Below are 18925 nucleotides of genomic sequence, written 5' to 3' on the forward strand. Positions count from 1 at the left end.
CAAAGGGGGGAGGATTGAACTTGTGAGGGTTAACACCTCGCGTCCTGTCGTAAATCAAGAGGAAAAGATTCAAGTCTCCCTCTCCAATGTTCACCAGAGGAATGTCCTTTGTTTCTAGAGACTTTTCCCGCCGAAACACTAACACGTTCAAAAGTGAATACTGGAGCAATATTTCTAACATAGAACGTGGGGAATGTCAGAGGCGATCTATAGAACTAATGTAATTTTGTTTGTTATTTTGTGATGCCATTAAAAATGTTATAATGGAAATGCTGTAATTTGGAAAGGATCCCCACTACATGTGTGAAGTGTCCATCCTATGCATTGTGCATGTAATATAAGAGAGGGATGGGATTTTAGGAGCCATAGGAGATAATTGTTTTACATAAACTTTGTACAGTGATAAGTCACGCCCCTGAGTGAGGTCAGACCGTGTCAGCCTGACGGAACTGCCCTTTCGATGAAACTGTATAAATTGATGGGTTAAGAATGAACATTTCAGACCAGAAAAGCATGAAGCTGCAGCTGCATGCTTAAAATGGTTTGAACTCTGAATCTCAACACGAGGCAGAGACGATAAACTCACCTCCTGGACAATCACTGGTACGGCTGATTAGCTGTCCTAAGTAAAGTATCTTAGAAAGCGAATTTAGGGGGGACCACTCTACTACTCTGCTCAAACCATCGTATTACGCTACACTCATCACTCCACTAGGAACCATCAACCTGGCTGGCTAGCCTATCTTCGAATAAGCATCTTCAGGAGCGAATGGGAGTAAAATAAACTCTGTAGTTCTGTTCAGGACTACACGACAAGTCACCAGATAACGGACAACTACAAAGAAGGACAACAGTATGAGACTTGTCGGAACCATTTTGGACAATCAGATCCTTACAAGCGTGCCACGAAAAATGCCCAACTCTTTACAAGGCGGCCCTGTCCACCGAGAGAGATCCGGCGAACCAAGACATTTCACGTAAATACATTTTATGATTTCTTACTCAAACAGGGTGGCGGTACGTGTGCAAAGTATATGATTACTGTAATTGAGAGTAGTTTCTAAATGTACCGAAGTATAATGTTTCTGCCCCCTTCTCCATCTCTTTTGTAACAAGCAGCCATGTTTTGCCATTCCGCTAGCGATCTGTTTTTAACGTATTAAGTGTGTATGTTTATCCTGTGTTACCATTTAATTAACTAGTAAATAAATGATTAAACCAATTTGTGTAGTACTGAATCATAAGTAAGGCTCGGGTTTTTGTAGATGCAAGGAGGTTACGACTGTTCAGAATGATGATATGATACGAGGTTATGATTAATACATTGACTGTTTATAGGTGTGATAGGTAAAGACCTTTGGAGTTTAATTCGGGGGATGTTAACTCTTTAAAGAACCGTTCCTGTGGTGCCCCACATCCTAATGAGTTAATTGTTACATGATTCATTTAATTGGGTAGCAATTAAACATAGTTAGTTGATTAGATAAATAACAGTCTTCAGATTAATGTTAGTCAAGTCACAAATATTTTCCAATCTGGGAGGTAAAGTTGATAAAGTATTCAATAATTTCGCTGTGTATATCAAATGGAATCAAGGCATTAAATAAAGGTTAAATATAAAAAATACATTTCAATGTACCGGTGGCCACCAAAATAGAGCTCCTTTGGAGCTCAGACGCACCTGGCTGGCTACTTTTTCTATTTGGCTGGCTACTCTATATACTGGTATCCGTCTGGCCCCGCAGCCTTGCGAATGTTAACCTGTTTAAAGGTCTTACTCACATCGGGCTTAGTCATCCGGAACAGCTGATGCTCTCATGGATGTTTCAGTGTTGCGAGCATAGAAGGCATTTAGGTCGTCTGGTAGGTTTGTGTCGCAGGGCATCTCGCAGCCGGGTTTCCCTTTGTAATCTGCGATAGTTTGCAAGCCCTGCCACATCTGTCGAGCATCAGAGCCGGCGTAGTAGGATTCTTAGTCCTGTGTTGACGCTTTGCCTGTTTGATGGCTCGTCAGAGGTCGTAGCGTGATTTCTTATGAGCGTCCGAATTGGTGTCCCACTCCTTGAAAGCGGAAGCTCTATCCTTTAGCTTAATGCGGATGTAGCCTGTAATCCATGGCTTCTGTTTGGGTTATATACGTACGTACATACATTCACTGTGGGGACAACGTCGTTGATGCACTTATTGAAGCCGGTGACTGATGTGGTAAACTCAATGTTATCCGATGAATCCCGGAACATATTCCAGTCTGTGCTAGAGAAACAGTCTTGTAGCTTAGTATCCGCTTCATCCTACCACTTCCGTATTGAGCTTGGAAGCAGGAGGATAGAGTTTTGGTCAGATTTACCAAAGAGAGGGTGAGGGAGAGCCTTGTATGCATTTCTGTGTGTGGAGAAAAGGTGATCTAGAGTTTTGTCACCCCTAGTTGCACAGGTAACATTCTGGTAAAACAGATTTCAGTTTCCCTTCATTAAAATCACCATGCGTGAAAAACACTGCCTCTGAATGTGCATTTTCTTATTTGCTCACGGACCTATACAGCTCATTGAGTAGGGTCTTAGTGCCAGCATCGGTTTGTGGTTGTAAATAGATAACTCTCTTGGCAAATAGTATGACATGCAGCATATGAGGTATTCTAACTTGTGCAAGCAAAAACTCAAGACTTCCTTAATCAAGTTTCAATCAAGTTTATTTTATATAGCCCTTCGTACATCAGCTAATATCTCGAAGTGCTGTACAGAAACCCAGCCTAAAACCCCAAACAGCAAGCAATGCAGGTGTAGAAGCACGGTGGCTAGGAAAAACTCCCTAGAAAGGCCAAAACCTAGGAAGAAACCTAGAGAGGAACCAGGCTATGAGGGGTGGCCAGTCCTCTTCTGGCTGTGCCGGGTGGAGATTATAACAGAACTATGCCAAGATGTTCAAAATGTTCATAAGTGACAAGCATGGTCAAATAATAATCATGAATAATTTTCAGTTGGCTTTTCATAGCCGATCATTAAGAGTTGAAAACAGCAGGTCTGGGACAGGTGGCGGTTCCATAACCGCAGGCAGAACAGTTGAAACTGGAATAGCAGCAAGGCCAGGTGGACTGGGGACAGCAAGGAGTCATCATGCCCGGTAGTCCTGACGTATGGTCCTAGGGCTCAGGTTCTCCGAGAGAGAGAAAGAAAGAGAGGAGAGAATTAGAGAGAGCCAAGATTTTCAAAATGTTCATAAATGACAAGCATGGTCAAATAATAATCAGGAATAAATGTCAGTTGGCTTTTCATAGCCGATCATTAAGAGTTGAAAACAGCAGGTCTGGGACAGGTAGGGGTTCCGTAACCGCAGGCAGAACAGTTGAAACTGGAATAGCAGCAAGGCCAGGCGGACTGGGGACAGCAAGGAGTCATCATGCCCGGTAGTCCTGACGTATGGTCCTAGGGCTCAGGTCCTCCGAGAGAGAGAAAGAAAGAGAGAAGGAGAGAATTAGAGAGAGCCAAGATTTTCAAAATGTTCATAAATGACAAGCATGGTCAAATAATAATCAGGAATAAAAGTCAGTTGGCTTTTCATAGCCGATCATTAAGAGTTGAAAGCAGCAGGTCTGGGACAGGTAGGGGTTCCATAACCGCAGGCAGAGCAGTTGAAACTGGAACAGCAGCAAGGCCAGGTGGACTGGGGACAGCAAGGAGTCATCATACCCGGTTTGCCGTGACGTATGGTCCTAGGGCTCAGGTTCTCAGAGAGAGAGAAAGAAAGAGAGAACGAGAGAATTAGAGAGAGCATACTTAAATTCACACAGGACACTGGATAAGACAGGAGAAGTACTCCAGGTATAACCAACTGACCCTAGCCCCCCGACACATAAACTACTGCAGCATAAATACTGGAGGCTGAGACAGGAGGGGTCAGGAGACACTGTGGCCCCATCCGAAGATACCCCCGGACAGGGCCAAACAGGAAGGATATAACCCCACCCACTTTGCCAAAGCACAGCCCCCGCACCACTAGAGGGATATCTTCAACCACCAACTTACAATCCTGAGACAAGGCCGAGTATAGCCCACAAAGATCTCCACCACAGCACAAACCAAGGGGGGGGGGCCAACCGAGACAGGAAGATCACGTCAGTAATCTTCATTTGAGGTTGTACACCAGCTGTTGTTAACAAAGAGACACACCCCTCCGCCCTTCATCTTACTCGAGTCTGCCGTCCGGTCTTGACAATGTGCTCACAGCCAGATTAGGGTCGTATTCACTAGGAACCAAACAGAAGCGAATGGACCAAAATGGGGAGGGACTATCTGAACTTGTCCAATAAGAAATGCTTGTTTCGGCTGCAAAATGTTTTGCTACAGTCTGCGCTAGCACATACCTCTGCAGTTCAGACATCGTTTGCTACTAACTTTATGAATAGGGCGCATAAATCATCACACCTTTTCAAAACATTTTAACCCTTCTACTCAAAAACGAGTGACATATTAGATATCTGCAACCTGTTAAACGTTACGATCTTGTAGCTAGCAAGTAGCAAATAACGTTAGCTAGCATTGTTCAGCCCATAGAAAGACAGCTTGCTAAGGGTGCAGGGTGCATTGTCTAGTATGCACCTGTAATAAGAAGTTATTCACACTGTATATGTCATCACTATGTTGATCGGTTAATTTCAGTCAATAATATGGAATGAAAAGGTCCAAGTAGCCTATCCAGCCAGTGCATTTGTGGCACGTCATGTATGTCAGTTGCGGACGGCTGGCTTGGGACTCTAAGCTTTTCTGTTGTCATCCACAACAACATCTTTCAGGTATTACCTTCATCTTCTCTGTGTCCTACAGCAGGAGAAGTGGAGAGAATTGCGAGAGGGGGAAAAAAGGATTGGGGTTAAAATGTACAGGGCTCGTATTTACAAACCATAGGAGTGCTGATCTAGGATATGTTCCCACCTGTTCGTATAATCATATTCATTATGATCTAAAATGGACTCCTACTTTCAGAAGCCTTGTGAATAGGAGCCCAGGGCTGTGTTTAATTGTCAGGGGCTGTGAGGGATGTTGTCATTTTGTTGGCTCTAATGAGAGACTCTTAGCTCTAGCTTGAAAGAAGGGGGGTTAGAGGAAGGTTAAAGGATTGTTTAAACAGATTTTTCTGTCATCTGTCCACATCTACGCCTTTCTGCCATTTGACCCAAAACACTAAGAGCTACTATATGCGTCTCATACTTTCTCTTTCCCTCTCCCTCTTTCCCTTTCTCTTTCTCTCTGTATTCCAGTTGGCCCTCGTGGATGAACAGAGTGAAGTGACACGGAATGGCTTTGAGTCCAAGGAGCTGCAGTATTTGGTCCAGATCTACTGCCAGGTGTGACTGAGTAATCATCTGGGTGCTGTGCTATGCTGCGGTGTCATTCTCACTCAATCAGTGATCTCTCATATACAGTACCAGTCAAAAGTTTGGACACACCTACTCATTTTTATTTGTACTATTTTCTACATTGTAGAATAATAGTGAAGACATCAAAACTATGAAATAACATATATGGAATCATGTAGTAACCAAAAAAGTGTTAAACAAATGAACATATACATTGGGGCAAAAAAGTATTTAGTCAGCCACCAATTGTGCAAGTTCTCCCACTTAAAAAGATGAGAGAGGCCTGTAATTTTCATCATAGGTACACTTCAACTATGACAGACAAAATGAGAAAACAAAATCCAGGAAATCACATTGTAGGATTTTTAATGAATTTATTTGCAAATTATGGTGGAAAATAAGTATTTGGTCACCTACAAACAAGCAAGATTTCTGGCTCTCACAGACCTGTAACTTCTTCTTTAAGAGGCTCCTCTGTCCTCCACTCGTTACCTGTATTAATGGCACCTGTTTGAACTTGTTATCAGTATAAAAGACACCTGTCCACAACCTCAAACAGTCACACTCCAAACTCCACTATGGCCAAGACCAAAGAGCTATCAAAGGACACCAGAAACAAAATTGTAGACCTGCACCAGGCTGGGAAGACTGAATCTGCAATAGGTAAGCAGCTTGGTTTGAAGAAATCAACTGTGGGAGCAATTATTAGGAAATGGAAGATATACAAGACCACTGATAATCTCCCTCGATCTGGGGCTCCACGCAAGATCTCACCCCGTGGGGTCAAAATGATCACAAGAACGGTGAGCAAAAATCCCAGAACCACACGGGGGGACCTAGTGAATGACCTGCAGAGAGCTGGGACCAAAGTAACAAAGCCTACCATCAGTAACACACTACGCCGCCAGGGACTCAAATCCTGCAGTGCCAGACGTGTCCCCCTGCTTGGGCCTGGACATGTCCAGGCCCGTCTGAAGTTTGCTAGAGAGCATTTGGATGATCCAGAAGAAGATTGGGAGAATGTCATATGGTCAGATGAAACCAAAATAGAACTTTTTGGTAAAAACTCAACTCGTCGTGTTTGGAGGACAAAGAATGCTGAGTTGCATCCAAAGAACACCATACCTACTGTGAAGCATGGGGGTGGAAACATCATGCTTTGGGGCTGTTTTTCTACAAAGGGACCAGGACGACTGATCCGTGTAAAGGAAAGAATGAATGGGGCCATGTATCGTGAGATTTTGAGTGAAAACCTCCTTCCATCAGCAAGGGCATTGAAGATGAAACGTGGCTGGGTCTTTCAGCATGACAATGATCCCAAACACACCGCCCGGGAAACGAAGGAGTGGCTTCGTAAGAAGCATTTCAAGGTCCTGGAGTGGCCAGTCTCCAGATCTCAACCCCATAGAAAATCTTTGGAGGGAGTTGAAAGTCTGTGTTGCCCAGCAACAGCCCCAAAACATCACTGCTCTAGAGGAGATCTGCATGGAGGAATGGGCCAAAATACCAGCAACAGTGTGTGAAAACCTTGTGAAGACTTACAGAAAACGTTTGACCTCTGTCATTGCCAACAAAGGGTATATAACAAAGTATTGAGATAAACTTTTGTTATTGACCAAATACTTATTTTCCACCATAATTTGCAAATAAATTCATAAAAAAATCCTACAATGTGATTTTCTGGATTTTTTTTCCTCATTTTGTCTGTCATAGTTGAAGTGTACCTATGATGAAAATTACAGGCCTCTCTCATCTTTTTAAGTGGGAGAACTTGCACAATTGGTGACTGACTAAATACTTTTTTGGCCCACTGTATTTTACACTGTTCAGAGGACACTGTGTGAATCAGGCCTTCCTGGTCGAATTGCTGCAAAGAAACCACTACTAAAGGACACCAATAATAATAACAAACTTGCTTGTGCCATGAAACACGAGCAATGTGTTCCGGTGGAATTCTGTCCTTTGGTCTGATGAGTCCAAATTTGAGATTTTTGGTTCCAACAGTCGTGTCTTTGTGAGACGCAGAGTAGGTGAACGGATGATCTCCCCATGTGTGGTTCCCACGGAAGCATGGAGGAGCAGGTGGAGGTGCTTTGCTGGTGACACTGTCAGGGATTTATTTTGAATTCAAGGCACGCTTAACCAGCATGGCTACCATCATTTGTTTTTCAACAGGACAATGATCCAACACACCTCCAGGCTGTGTAAGGGCTATTTGACCAAGAAGGAGACTGGTGGAGTGCTGCATCAGATGACCTGGCCTCCACAATCACCAGACCTCAATCCAATTGAGATTGTTTGGGATGAGTTGGACTGCTGAGTGAAGGAAAAGCAGCAAACAAGTGCTCAGCATATGTGGGAAGTCCTTCAAGACTGTTGGAAAAGCATTCCAGGTGAAGCTGGTTGAGAGAATGCCAAGAGTGTGCAAAGCTGTCATCAAGGCAAAGGGTTGCTACTTTAAAAAATAAAACATATTTTGATTTGTTTTAACACTTTTTTGGTTACTACATGATTTCATATGTGTTATTTCATAGTTTTGATGTCTTCACTATTGTTCTACAATGTGGAAAATAGTACAAATCTAACGCTTGCATACACACGCACTCTCACTTGCATGCACACTCTCACAAATATACACAGTCACATTGAAAGCCTCTGTCTTTGGAATCTTGTCACACACCAAATGAATGTCCAATGTGTTAGCTAGTAGGTGATTGGCTCATTTTCAGTCATTTCTGAAAACCCATTTGGTCATGATTAAAATTATTGTGGGAACAGTGAAGCTGAAACAACCAAACAACTAAATAGAAAGGTCAGATCGGTGAGAAGGGTCTCGTGGGAAAGGAGAGTGACACTGAAATCACACCGTTTGGCATCATCCATGATGCTCACGAGGTGTAGAGTAGCAACAAAACACACAACTTAGAGAAGATATCTGGCATACCATCCGTGCCTCCAAATCTTTTCCTCAACTTGGCAGTTACGCGACCCTCTCATCAGAGACCTAGCGAGGCAAGTCATGTGTGCCCGGTGCTGACCGAGGGCCTGTACCAAATGGCAACCTATTCCCTATATAGTGCACTGCTTTTGACCTGGGCCCATAGGGCTCTGGTCAAAAGTAGTGCACTATATAGGGAATAGGGGGCCATTTGGGACATTGCCTGAGGCTTACATCACAACTGTATTTGCCTGTCACTTTTTGATTCAGCACCCTCTTCAGATTAAAAAAAGCCTTGCTTTGTCATGTGCCAGCTGGCCTCTGATGTATTTACCCCAAAGATTTATCATCAGTTAAATTAACGTATGGAGTTATCGACTTCTCGTGTTGTACTCCCGAAATAGCTTCGGCGAATTGATCACTTCGTCAATGGATTCCAAAATTAGCTATCCAGGGCAGGCCAGCACAGTTCAAGCGGGTGAGCTAGATATGGTGGACGATTTAGGAGCTGTTCCATTCTGTCTAGCATGATGCCTGTTGGATTTACTCGCAATACCAATAAAACATGCAAAGTTATTACCCCGCTGCAGTTTACATGCGCTTAGGTTGGACTCATTAAATCTCATTTTTCAACCACTCCACAAAGTTCTTGTTAGCAAACTATAGTTTTGGCACGTTGGTTAGGACATCTACTTGGTGCATGATACAAGTAATTTTTCCAACAATTGTTTACAGACAGATGATTTCACTTATAATTCACTGTATCACAATTCCAGTGGGTCAGAAGTTTACATACACTAAGTTGACTGAGCCTTTAAACAGCTTGGAAAATTCCAGAAAATGATGTCATGGCTTTAGAAGCTTCTGATAGGCTAATTGACATCATTTGAGTGAATTGGAGGTGTACCTGTGGATGTATTTCAAGGCCTACCTTCAAACTCAGTGCCTCTTTGCTTGACATCATGGGAAAATCTAAAGAAATCAGCCAAGACCTCAGAAAAACAATTGCAGACCTCCACAAGTCTGGTTGATCCTTGGGAGCAATTTCCAAACGCCTGAGACGCGTTCTGTCTCTTAGAGATGAGTGTACTTTGGTGCGAAAAGTGCAAATCAATCCCAGAATAACAGCAAAGTACCTTGTGAAGATGCTGGAGGAAACGGGTACAAAAGTATCTATATCCACAGTAAAATGAGTCCTATATTGACATAACCTGAAAGGCCGCTCAGCAAGGAAGAAGCCACTGCTCCAAAACCGCCATAAAAGAGCCAGACTACAGTTTGCAACTGCACATGGGGACAAAGATAGTACTTTTTGGAGAAATGTCCTCTGGTCTGATGAAACAAAAATATAACTGTTTGGCCATAATGACCATCGTTATGTTTGGAGGGAAAAGGGGGAGGCTTGCAAGCCGAAGAACAGGATCCCAACCGTGAAGCACAGGGTGGCAGCATCATGTTGTGGGGGTGCTTTGCTGCAGGAGGGTCTGGTGCAGTTCACAAAATAGATGGCATCATGAGGGAGGAAAATAATGTAGATATATTGAAGCAACATCTCAATACATCAGTCAGGAAGTTAAAGCTTGGTTGCAAATGGACAATGACCCCAAGCATTCTTCCAAAGTTGTGGCAAAATGGCTTAAGGACAACAAAGTCAAGGTATTGGAGTGGCCATCACAAAACCCTGACCTCAATCCCACAGAAAATTTGTGGGCAGAATTGAAAAAGTGTGTGCGAGCAAGGAGGCCTACAAACCTGACTCAGTTACACTAGCTCTGTCAGGAGGAATGGGCCAAAATTCACCCAACTTGTTGTGGGAAGCTTGTGGAAGGCTACCCGAAATGTTTGACCCAAGTTAAACAATTTAAAGGCAATGCTACCAAATACTAATTGAGTGTATGTAAACTTCTGACCCACTGGGAATGTGATGAAAGAAATAAAAGCTGAAATAAGTCATTCTCTCTTATTATTATATTATTTAATATTTAATAACATTCTTAAAATAAAGTGGTGATCCTAACTGACCTAAAACAGGGAATATTTACTAGGATTAAATGTCAGGAATTGTGAAAAACTGAGTTTAAATGGATTTTTGCTAAAGTGTATGTAAACTTCCGACTTCAACTGTATGTCTGGTTTGAATAATAGCAGTACATCTAATATAATTAAAGCTGGGTTGTTTTTCACTGGATGTTCTGTACTAGATTCCCGGGCTCATCGTCCAATGAGGGAGATCCCCTTTTCAGATTAAAATGCCCCCCCTCTTGAGACTAGAAGGATATAATGTCCAACTCTCTCTTAATTCCACCAGGTAATACACCCTGTCCGACCCCCCCCCCCCCCCCCCCCCCCCCCCCCCCCCCTCCCCCCTAGTAAAATCATAGACCCCCCCTCTTGCAACCCCGTCCCAGCGGTGGATTGTGAATTAGGGCGTGAGGGGCACCCAGAGGGTATCTGTCACCAGGCTAGTAAAGCAGCCAGGGGCTCATGCCTCATGCATATCCCCTGTGTTTTGAAACGTCCTCTCTCTCTTCTCTCTCCTACTTTCCCACTCTTGCTATTTTTGCTCCGCAGAGCCGAAGCTGGATTGTGAAGCGCAGCTATGAGGATTTCCGTGTCCTGGACAAGCACCTGCACCTTTGCATCTATGACCGCCGCTTCTCGCAGCTGCCTGAGCTGCCTCGATTCGACAGTCTGAGGGATCGCGCCGAGGTAAGATACCCGGTCTTTCTCAGTACAGCCAATGTGCCCCACCCCACCCAACACCCCTATATCCCCATTCAAATGGTCTCTCCCAGTCTCCCGCTTTGGATACTGCCTCAGAGTTCACGACTTTAAGGACTATGTTATCTTTCCCCTTCAAGATTACAGTCTTTAGGGTTCAGACAGAAGCCAGAGCCAAAGGACGGGTGACTTGAGAACAGTTTTGCAACCATGTCCGTCCTAGAGTGAAATACCTGTACAATGTCAATGCTGTATTTGCTTGTTTTACAAACTCGTATTCGTTGCAGGCTGATTCATGGGCTAAATTTGTTAAAGTGTCCATTTGTGCCGAGGTTTGTTTTTTTCGTTCTTTCTAATGGTCTGGTGTTTAGAGGAAGGCAGCTGTATAGTCTGTTTTATGTTTTTAGAAAACCTCTCCATCCTGCTGGGCTGCAATAGGAACTCTCACTCGCTCTCTCTGTTTACAGTTGTTTTCCCAGAGAAAGCCTACTTGAACTGTGGCACATTTTCACAGCTAAATTGATGGGCTTTGAAGTATGGAGTGGCTGTTAATGCTTACCCATATGATCATCCAGTCCTTCAGTAAATGGAAAAAGGCCCTGGTACTCATGCTCTCTGCCCCTAAAAAGAGACTCCCACAAAGGTAGGCTGACTAGGCTTCACAGTCACCACTTTGCTCTGTGTCCCAAATGACACCGTATTCCCTACATAGTGCACTACTTTTGACCAGATCTGGGCCCTGGTCAAAATTAGTGCACTACATGTTTATAGGGCATAGGGTGCCATTTGAGACACAGCCTCTCTCCAGCTGTCCCAAGTGTAATGTGAAACACTAGGCTGCGCGTTGACTAATCTCAGGAGGTCAGATTACTACGCCCACAGTGAAAGCACAGGTCCTTCTGTAGTGGGATGTTCAGTGCTAAAAACTACTGGTAAAACAGGTTATTAGGGTTTTCATGTAAAAAGGCTGTGGAAACACCTCAGTCGTGATTGGAGGAACGAGATGTCGGACCTTTCAGTTTAATCCGTGTCCGTGGCTGCTGGGACAAGTAATGGCAGAGAGCTGGCGTATAGTAATTTCAGACAGCAGTCATTATTTGATTGTAGCCTTCAGGCATTTAATACACATAGGTCCTTACAGGATTAATTGGTGTAGGGGAAAATTGGCTTGAAATAAAATGTCACTAACCGTATTGTCGAGAGGCTGTTTTGCTGGCCCCTCTTTGAAGCGCATATTTTGGTACCTAGCTACTGCAGGTATTTGGATAGTGTTAGCCTAGCTAGTATGCTAACCAACATATTGCTTGCGCATTCCAATACTTGATTGTCACTGTTTTGTAGGCCAGTACTTTGGGAGCTAGATTGCCTGTTCGAAATGAGCTGACATTACCTTATACAATATCTTCCATGACTCGTTAAGTCTAAAAGAACTTAGAGAAAACCTGTAAAAAGTTGGTAAGAATATTCAGCGAAATCAGCAAACTCACTGCTAATCAACCAATCAGTCTCCCTATTGTTTCAGTTAGCCAGCCATCCAGCCAGCCTCCCTTCCCTTCAAGGCCTTGATGTTGGGCTTGGCTTTACTGTTGTGGTACCACCTGTTCTCTAGTCTTTGTCTTTCTGGAGAGTCTTAGCCCTCTTGGTCTATGTTTTCTTGGTCATGTTGACAGGAAGGAGAGGGGCTGAAGAGAGGGCCTGGCGGAGTCCCAAATGGTACCCTATTTCCAACATGGTGCACTACTTCTGACCAGAGCCATATGAGCCCTGGTCAAAAGTAGTGCACTATATAGAGACTAGGGTGCCATTTGGGGCACATACCCTGTCTGGCACTCAGAGGAGAAGGCTCACTTTTGGATTAGTGCGCTGAATAGGACAAGTCTTGTTGGAAGCGCCAGGGTATTCATCACCAACAGTAACCAAAAAATTGAGCCCAACAAGGAAAGCATCCAGGTCATCAAAGAAAAGCTTTCCTTTCCTTACCCATTATAGCCTTTAAGCCCAAACCAGACCGGACCATGTAAGGCCCTCCTCTGCTGCTCTGTACAGCAAGCCTTCTATACCAGATGCTTACTTACCTTCCAAATCAAGTACTTAGTATTGTAGTACTGTTGCTACTGTTTTCATAACTTGAAAGTCAGGGCTTTATTTTCAGCAGTTTTTTGTTCTTCTTTTTTCAGTCAGCGGCCTGCTTTGTCATTGAGGCTAAATATGGCGTCAGATTCAACATACTTTCCCTCCCTGTGACATTTGACGAATGAGGGTTGAGTAGGGACATATTTGATTTAACCAGAGATCATTGTCAGCTTCGTCTTTGTTGAGCTCCCTCAAGGTGACATACAGTGGGGAGAACAAGTATTTGACACACTGCCGATTTTGCAGGTTTTCCTACTTACAAAGCATGTAGAGGTCTGTAATTTTTATCATAGGTACACTTCAACTGTGAGAGACGGAATCTAAAACAGAAAATCACATTGTATGATTTTTAAGTAATTAATTTGCATTTTAGTTCTTGACCAGGTTTGCACACACTGCAGCAGGGATTTTGGCCCACTCCAGTGTGTTACTAATGGTTTTCTTTGAGACTGTGGTCCCAGCTCTCTTCAGGTCATTGACCAGGTCCTGCCGTGTAGTTCTGGGCTGATCCCTCACCTTCCTCATGATCATTGATGCCCCACGAGGTGAGATCTTGCATGGAGCCCCAGACCGAGGGTGATTGACCGTCATCTTGAACTTCTTCCATTTTCTAATAATTGCACCAACAGTTGTTGCCTTCTCACCAAGCTGCTTACCTATTGTCCTGTAGCCCATCCCAGCCTTGTGCAGGTCTACAATTCTATCCCTGATGTCCTTACACAGCTCTCTGGGTCTTGGCCATTGTGGAGAGGTTGGAGTCTGTTTGATTGAGTGTGTGGACAGGTGTCTTTTATACAGGTAATGAGTTCAAACAGGTGCAGTTAATACAGGTAATGCGTGGAGAACAGGAGGGCTTCTTAAAGAAAAACTAACAAGTCTGTGAGAGCCGGAATTCTTACTGGTTGGTAGGTGATCAAATACTTATGTCATGCAATAAAATGCAAATTAATTACTTAAAAATCATACAATGTGATTTTCTGGATTTTTGTTTTAGATTCCGTCTCACAGTTGAAGTGTACCTATGATAAAAATTACAGACCTCTACATGCTTTGTAAGTAGGAAAACCTGCAAAATCAGCAGTGTATCAAATACTTGTTCTCCCCACTGTATGTCCTTCATTAAATATTTGGACAGATCTGATAGCTCATTAACCATTGTTTTGTCTGGTTAGTGCCACAGTGAAGTCTCAAATGAAAAACATATTTTTTAAACCTCTGACATGCTTTGTCATTTTACACGTCTTGCTATCTTCCACATACAGAATTGCCTTTTTTTCACCGTTTCCTCCTGGCCAGATTTGTCCTGGCTGTGGGTAAAGTTGGGGCTGATCAGCTTATAAATGTTTACACATCTTGTGGAAAGAAAACAAACGCTCCGAGGCTATGGTCCTTTTAAAACCAGGGCTAAGCTGTCTGTGTCATGTACATGTGTCGTCAGCTTGCGCCCCATTAGGCCCCTCTGGGCTATAACACTCGGCCTCTGTGTATCTGTGTTGATGGACCCTGTTCTGATTGGGTACGCACAGTGCCAGCTCATGTACTGGAATCAATGTGGCAGGCAGCGGGCTGGAACCTCCCGGAGAGAGGGTCAGGAAAGGGTTTGGCTCCACGTCTGGCCTGGCCCCATGCCCACCACCTCAATGGTCTGCTCTTCTCTCCTCTAACCTCTTCTCTTCTTCTCCAACCTCTTTTCTCCTCCCCTAACCTCTCCTCTGCTCTCCTATCCTTTAACGTATCCCTTCTCCTCTTCTCTCCTCGCCCCTTCTCTAATCTCACCTACTCCTCCCCTCTCTTTGGAGCTCAGCTCTCTAACCTCTCCTCTCCTTCTGCTCTAACCTATCCTTTCTCCTCTCTTCTCTAATCTATCCCTCTTCCCCTCTCCTCTCCCCTTCTCTAACCTCTCCCTCTTCCCCTCTCCTCTCCCCTTCTCTAACCTCTCCCTCTTCCCCACTCCTCTCCCCTTCTCTAACATCTCCCTCTTCCCCTCTCCTCTCCCCTTCTCTAACATCTCCCTCTTCCCCACTCATCTCCCCTTCTCTAACCTCTCCCTCTTCCCCACTCCTCTCCCCTTCTCTAATCTATCCCTCTTCCCCTCTCCCCTTCTCTAACATCTCCCTCTTCCCCACTCCTCTCCCCTTCTCTAACCTCTCCCTCTTCCCCTCTCCTCTCCAAACGGCCTCCAGTGGAGCGTTTGATTTCCTCTGCTAGGCGCTCACCACTCAGTCTTTCCTTTTGCTCTCGCTTTCATCTATAGTGCATTACTCAAGAAGTTGCCAATGAAAACTAGAAACAACCGTCCTTTCAATAACATTAGGATTGGCTACATTATGAGCTCAGTCAAACATGTCTTTCTGGCCCATGCTCAAGTCAGACACACACACCAGGGCTCCAGACTGCGACAATTTAGTTGCATTTTGCGGCCCTTTTTACTTGGCTGTGCAAGTCATGTTTAATTGGTCGCATCGGTGTGAGCTGCACATTCTACATGGTCACTTCACTCCAAATGTCCTATTTTTTTTTAGGAGGCTGTGACCATGATTTGGTCAAACAGTAATGTGCGTTTTCTTCATGATCATGCCTCTAGTGTGATCATTTTGATCGCATGTGCTCCTAAATATTTAGCTGTGCAAAATGTTTTTTTCCCCAGATAATAATTGTTGTAAAGGTTATGCTTTGCTGTATTGCTGTTTCTGAGTACCCTAGAGAAAAAAGTGAGTGCTGATCCGTGACTGTGGTGGTTACACCATTACTACAGAGAAAACTGGTTATCTCTAGCCCAAACTGTTCAAAAGTAGTGACTCATATTATCGGTGCTACATTTTTTCCCTTCTATTGTGCATTGGCTCTGCAGCTGGTTGCATCTCCATTGGCGGGCTGTATTTTACGTTCATAAACCATGTCATGAGCCGTTCTAAAACTACTTGTGTGCCATTAACACCTTGTTAAGTCATGTTACCTCATTAGCTAGCAAGCTAACAACCTGGTAACTTTACCAGTATATCCAAACATTTGAGGTCACAGAAAGAATGGAAAAGGAATAGCTTCTTCAGGAGTTCAATGATCATAGCAATGAATAAATTACCGATTTGCATGTTGTCACTCAGAATGTCACTGACATTCTTAAAGAGACCGTGTACAATTTTCAATGTAATGCATCTCAATAGGAAACAGTGCTTTTTACACCATGTAGAAAACTAATATTGCTTTGTAATTTCAATGACAGCTATTTGTATCAACATTTTAGCTTTTATAATAAATGCATGCATTTACAGGGTTACATATTAGTTGACAGGGCACAACATTTCCTTCAAAAGTAGCTAGAATTCATGTAGGCTGTATCTCAATCAATTTAAAAAATCTTATTTTCTGGTGCTCCTACATTTTATGTGGTGCTCCTAACTTTTTTAAGTTGAGAGCATCAGTGCTACCAACAAATTTTATTCATTCAGAGCCTTAATTATGATTCCTGTAATTAAAGTCTCTGCCTTGCCCCGTGCCTGTTTCGTTGTGGCCTGCTTCTATGATGAGCGAGACTCACTCCCTCTCCCCCTGCATTCCAGGATAAAAAAAGTATTCTGATTGTAGGCTATAACATTTCAAAATCCAATTGCGGGAAAAACACAGCTGTTGTCACTGTTGAAGAGAGGAGGCTATAAGCTTTCTGTAGACATAAATGTTCTCTCTATAGCAACTATTTTACAACCATGATATTTGTTATGGCTTTTAAATACAGAGCGTGTGAAATGCACATCAGCCATTGCGAGTGTACAGGCTACAACTGCAATGTTTTTTTGAGGCATTACATTTACTGTTAGATTAATACTTGGCTACCAGTAATGCCGTGATAGCCATGCTGGTTAAGTGTGCCTTGAATTCAAAATAAATCCCTAACAGTGTCACCAGCAAAGCACCATCACACCTTCTCCTCCATGCTTCATGGTGGGAACCACACATGCAGAGATCATCCGTTCATCTACTCTGCACTCACAAAGACAAGGCGGTTGGAACCAAAAATCAAAAATTTGGACACATCAGACCAAAGGACAGATTTCCACCTGTCTGTCCATTGCTCGTGTTTCTTGGCCCAAGCAAGTATCTTATTCTTATTGGTGTCCTATGGTAGTGGTTTCTTTGCAGCAATTCAACCATGAAGGCCTGATCTGAACAGTTGATGTTGACGTGTCTGTTACTTGGATTTATTTGGGCTGCAATTTCTGAGGCTGGTAACTCTAATGAACTTTTCTGCAGCAGAGGTAACTCTGGGTCTTCCTTTCCTGTGGTGGTCCTCATTAGAGCCGGTTTCATCATAGCGCTTGATGGTTTTTGCGACTGTACTGTTTTAAAGTAATGATGGACTGTCATTTCTCTTTGCTTATTTGAGCCGTTCTTGCCATAATATGGACTTGGTCTTTTACCAAATAGGGCTATCTTCTGTATACCACCCGTACCTTGTCACAACACAACTGATTGGCTCAAACGCATTAAGAAGGAAAGAAATTCCACAAATGAACTTTTAACAAGGCACACCTGTTAATTGAAATGCATTCCAGGTGACTTCCTCATGAATCTGGTTGAGAGAATGCCAAGATTATACAAAGCTGTCATAAAGACAAAGGGTGGCTACCTTGAAGAATATAAAATATATTTTCTTTTGTTTAACACTTTTGGTTATTACATGATTCCATATGTGTTATTTCATAGTTTTGATGTCTTCACTATTATTCTACAATGTAGAAAATAGCACAAATAAAGAATAACTCTTGAAGGAGTTGTAGGTGTGTCCACACTTTTGACTGGTACTGTACATACATACACTTCCTTTTTAGTAGCTGTAGGTCATTCAACACTGTGTGGAACTATTATTTTATATAGGTGTTTTACCCATTGTCTGTTCCTGGTTTCCTCTCTCACAGGTAGTTTCCCAGATGCTGATGGCTTACCTCTCCCGCTTCTCAGCGATCGCTGACAACAAGATCAACTGTGGGCCCGCCCTCACGTGGATGGAGGTGAGCTTCTGTCTGGGTTTATGTCTGTGTGTCTCATGCTGTCTGTCTGTCTTGTCTGTGTCTGTTTGTCTATCAATCTCCCACACACACTAGACCAGGGCTATCCAACCCTGTTCCTGGAGAGTTACTGTCCTGTAGGTTTACACTTCAACCCTAATGTATTAATTAGCACCTGATTCTAATAATTAGCTTGTTGATAAGCTGAATCAGGTCAGTTAAAACTGGGTTTGGAGTGTGAACCTACAGGAGGGTAGCTCTCCAGGAGCACGGTTGGAGAGCCCTGCTCTACACAAATACACCACAGATAACACATACTGTAGTTTCCCATTTTCTTGCACGAACATGCGCTTACTGCTCCTCTCTTTCCTTATTCACTCACACGTAATTAAGTGATAATGCCCGAGAAGCCGGTGTTTGGTGGGTATATTGGCATGGGTGTTAGGCCTGAGACGGGGTACCAACGTATTCAAATAATGATTTATATATTTTCATTAAAAACGTTATTTTGTTGAATTTATTGATATTTCATCCTTCCACAAGATATAGGTCCGACACAAATCTAGGGTTGCTACCCAAGCCGTCTACCCAAGTTCTGTATCTATGGACGCTACCCAGTCATTCGTTCTAAATGTTCTATTGCCATACTGGCTGGCAACATTCTTATCCCTTGCTTACTAGCTAGCCAACTACGGCTAACTTACAGTTATGTCAAACATTTTAGCCAGAATAACAACAAAGTAGCTGCAATTTGCGTTTGTTTAAGCTGTTTTCTAG

General features: G+C 43.4%; 1 protein-coding gene across 1 annotated transcript in view; it reads left to right on the plus strand.

Moving 5' to 3' along the window:
- Positions 1–18925, plus strand: part of LOC120056986 (rho GTPase-activating protein 32-like) — a 242900-nt gene that overhangs the window by 182990 nt on the left and 40985 nt on the right. The window contains exons 6-8 of the mRNA XM_039005315.1: positions 5255–5341; positions 10863–11000; positions 18059–18151. Of these exons, the coding sequence (XP_038861243.1) occupies positions 5255–5341; positions 10863–11000; positions 18059–18151 (318 nt within the window). The remainder of the gene's footprint in view (positions 1–5254; positions 5342–10862; positions 11001–18058; positions 18152–18925) is intronic.

This window comes from Salvelinus namaycush, chromosome 12 (assembly GCF_016432855.1).
Source record: "Salvelinus namaycush isolate Seneca chromosome 12, SaNama_1.0, whole genome shotgun sequence".
NCBI classification, from domain to species: domain Eukaryota; kingdom Metazoa; phylum Chordata; class Actinopteri; order Salmoniformes; family Salmonidae; genus Salvelinus; species Salvelinus namaycush.